The sequence below is a fragment of the Helianthus annuus genome, chromosome 9 (genome assembly GCF_002127325.2).
Source record: "Helianthus annuus cultivar XRQ/B chromosome 9, HanXRQr2.0-SUNRISE, whole genome shotgun sequence".
NCBI classification, from domain to species: domain Eukaryota; kingdom Viridiplantae; phylum Streptophyta; class Magnoliopsida; order Asterales; family Asteraceae; genus Helianthus; species Helianthus annuus.
In genome coordinates, this window is record NC_035441.2 from 154170430 (window position 1) to 154174617 (window position 4188).

The window sequence follows — 4188 nt, forward strand, 5'->3', positions numbered from 1 at the left end:
TTAATTTTATTATATACAAATTACATAAGTAAAAAATAATAATTAAGATAGAACTTAAAAAGTACCATTACACTAGCATTAAAAAAACAAGCCAACTTAAAAAAGAAAAAAATACTACTAAAAAGATGTGAAATTAAAAAAAATTTGGCGTAGTTCCACTAATCATGGCCTCTCAATATTCTCCAAGCTGAAACGTGATCAAAATTAGTGTTATGAAGACGTTGGAACTTGTCACAAGCCGCATCGATCGCTTTATCTTCAGTTTAACTCTTTTCGCTATTCAACGTATTGTTAAAGAACCTATCAAATCCTACACACTTTGTTTGGATAGCCACAAACCTTGAGGTTATTTGATGAGCATTACGATGGATTTCACCCGCTTGTTGACGAAATGATGTCAAAACCGTGTTCCAAAACGGGAACGAATCTTGAGGCTGCCCTTGCTTGGTGCATTCACCCAAGCTATAGCAAAAAAATGTCCTATTCCTCGGTCCAACATCTTGCCATTTGAAAATTGATGAACAAAAAATACTGAGAGTAAAAGACTAAAGAATATATAGTGAGTTGTGTGAAAAATTTAAAATAAGTTTGGTTTAAATGGGTTTTTATAAGGTTTTAAAATATAAAAAAATAAGTTTTTTGACTTATTTTTATTTTGACCATTGTTCAACGGTAAAAAAAGGAACCAACCATTCAAATCTTTGGCGCTTGCGAAAGAGATTGATGAGTGGTAGGATAACGCCCCCATAACAAGGAATCGGTGTTAGATACACCATAAGAGCACACGGGACGCTAGACTAGACCGTTTATTCTAACCATCTACCAATAATATATGTTTTATTTCATTTTCTAGAATCCATTGAGCTTTCTGGTTTTACATACTTCTCATTGAGCTTACAAAATAAGCTATCACGTGCAAACATAACTTTCAAGAAATCTTTTATGTAGAATCGTATATTCCAAAGATGTTTAAGAATGTTAGAAGGTAAAGAGTTTTTATATATTATTTTAGATATAAATAGTTCACTATAGTAATCGCAATCAATCAAGGTAGAAATCTATATTATATAGGTAAAGTGATCAAACATCCGTAATTAATATCTTACGGGTTATCAGAATTTAATATCTCGACTTTTATTTGTTCGCCGGCAATACTCTCAACTCACAAATTGCCTTTGGTCATTTCCAACTTTCAACTCATTTTTATGTGACAATCACAAACTAACTAAACTCTAACTCAGTTAGTTTTTTGTTGATGTGGCCCTTGTTTAATGACGTGGCATCAAACGCAGCCGTTTTTTAATGACGTGGCATCTGACGTGACACATGTTTAGTGATGTGACATCTGGTGTGACCTTTTTTAATATGTGGCATCTGATGGGGCACTTGTTTAGTGATGTGGCATCTGATGTCAGCAAAAAAAAAAAAAACTAACTAGGTTAGGGTTCACTTAGTTTGGAAGTGCTAGAGTAAAATAAGTTGAACGTTGGGAGTGATCGGGGGCAATTTGTTAATTGGGAGTGTTGTCGGCCAACAAGTGAAAGATGATGTTATTTAAATCCAATAACCCATATCTGAAAGCATAGATTCGAATTTTCAAAACTCTAATTTCTTCTTTATAGCTCAAGAGAACCTAAAGGTAAGTTTATTCGCAATTAAGCTTGTGAATTGTATCCTGAGTGGTTGTTTTATCTTCAAATTTTGTGGTTGTTTTTTGGTTGTATTGTAATTTTGTATAATAAGTGAGTCGGGTCTTTTAACAATATATGAGTTGTATTGTGATTTGTTATTTCACATGTACTCTCGACATATTGACCATAGTAGAAGAGTTTAACACTAGTTATTTTAAAAAGAACTGTATGCTAATTCAAATTTGTTGTAACGTAATTACACGAACTATTACCTTGTCGTTTTTTTTTCCTTTGCTTCATACATTAAACTCTATTTGTATTTGTGCATTAGATCCTAACACATATATATTTGTAGACGTTAAGAAAGTAGACCGAGTGTAGGCAAAAATGAAAGCATGTTGCACCATTAGAGGGTATAGATCACGTGCGACAGCCGGGCAAGTAACGTGGGATACATATACATGGCCAGAAACTCATTCACAATTAAGAGCTCCAGTAGTCCAGATGGGTTAACAAACACCTTGAGTCAGCATTTGAAGTTTCAATCAAATATACGCCAAGCAAGCTTTATATATCCCCCCAACTTTTAATGGATTCCTCCTGGGCCCCACAACCTCAACATGAGCTTTCTCCTCCATTAACTCCTCTCCACGTGTCACTCCCTTGATTCTTCAACCCCACTTCCCACTTGCAAACTATTCCAACATGATAACAAACAAACAAACAAGCTAACTCATAAACCAAACACATAGGATAGGAGTCCAACACAAATTTCCCAACATGTTAAATGAAGATCTCACTAGTACCTTATGCTTAAAAAACAGTACCACTAGAGCCCGACTCTGCGACACCTGCCATTTGCTCCCCGGCACCATCTTCTGCGAGGCCGACTTGGCCTACCTCTGCACCGCCTGCGACTTGCATGTCCACGCTGCCAACAAACTCTCCTCCAGGCACAAACGCGTAAGGGTCTGTGACGCGTGTGAACAAGCTCCAGCTGCTTTTATATGTAAGGCCGATGCAGCCTCTCTTTGCACCACATGTGACGCCGTTATCCACTCTGCAAACCCTCTCTCCCGACGCCACCACCGCGTCCCCGTCATGCCTATACTCGGATCCTCCGTCTATAACAACAACAACAACAACGAACCATGGTCTGTTATTGGCCTAGGCTTTCAGCCTCAAGACTCAGCAGATCAAGCCACACTAGATCATCATAATCATCATCAGGATGAAGATGAGGCAGCCTCATGGCTCATATTTCATGATTCTCCTCCTAAAAATAATGGTCAAGGTCAAAGTCAAACCAATGAGTTTGTGTCCAATGGAGATGAGTATTTGGAACTTGTTGACTACAATTCTTGTCAAGATACTCCGTTCAGTGATGACTTGAAGTTTGATGATGATAATAAGTATATGCATGATGGTATTAATAACAATATTCAGCAGCAGCAAAGGTATGGAGGTTGCGATGCTGACAGTTTGGTGCCAGGTCAGAAGTATCATCAACTTCAACATCAACATAACTTCCAAAATCAGAAGTTTCAGTTGGGGATGGATTATGAGACCTCCAATGGGGGCTATGGCTACTCTGCATCACTTGGTGATAGTGTATGTTTACTTTCATATTGTGTTAAAAATTATTGTTTGAAAAAGTAACAAATTGCTCTATAAAGGGAGCCAGAAAATTATGGGTCAAAATTTGTGGGGGAGTACTGCATCTGCTAGCCCCGGCCCGACCCGACTAAATTTCATAAGGTATGTTTTTGGGTGTGAACGGGTTGAGTAACAGGTCCTATTATTCAAATATGTGAATAAAATGATTTACGACGTTTTAGATGTATTTTGTCCAATTTTTAATTTAGCTAAAACTTTTATTTGGCCCGTTTATGATAAATCATATCGAAATTGCCACCTCTAGTCTTTCACATTATGGACTCTATCCCAAACAGAGGGGTGACGCGTTTAATTTTCTTTAATTCAGGTTTCCATGTCATCAATGGAAGTGGGAATTGCAGTGGACTCGACAATAACCGAGGCATCAATAGACCTATTCTCAAATCCCTCAATTCAAATGCCAACACAACTTACGCCAATAGACCGAGAAGCGCGGGTCCTAAGGTACCGAGAGAAGAAGAAAACAAGAAAATTTGAGAAAACCATTAGGTATGCGTCTAGGAAAGCATATGCAGAAACACGGCCTAGGATCCAAGGCCGTTTTGCTAAACGAACCAACCTTGATATAGATATTGAAGTGGACCAAATGTTTTCAACATCACTAATCACACAAGATGGATCCTGCACTTTCCCTTCATTTTAAGCAATGCTCCGGATCAAAAGCCGCCCGCCTACCCAATAACTTGAAGATGCACAATTTCCTTATTGTGACTGGTTTGTTTCAATTCATGTCATGACTCATGAGGTTAATAATGTATTGTAGTAAATCTTGTGACCTGTGTGTTCAAGGCTGCTTCTTTATAAGCATGCAAATTTCCAGTTTTGGTTTATGTCCATGAATGTTATTGTATGATCAAGTTATTCAATTTCATTTCTGAAA

General features: G+C 37.5%; 1 protein-coding gene across 1 annotated transcript; it reads left to right on the forward strand.

Annotated features, from left to right (window-relative positions):
- Positions 1–2356: 2356 nt before the first annotated feature.
- On the forward strand, positions 2357–4188 carry LOC110879041 (zinc finger protein CONSTANS-LIKE 2). Its single transcript, XM_022127444.2, has 2 exons — positions 2357–3242; positions 3616–4188. The coding sequence occupies exons 1-2, from the start codon at positions 2412–2414 to the stop codon at positions 3949–3951; spliced, it is 1167 nt and encodes a 388-aa protein (XP_021983136.1). The 5' UTR covers positions 2357–2411; the 3' UTR covers positions 3952–4188.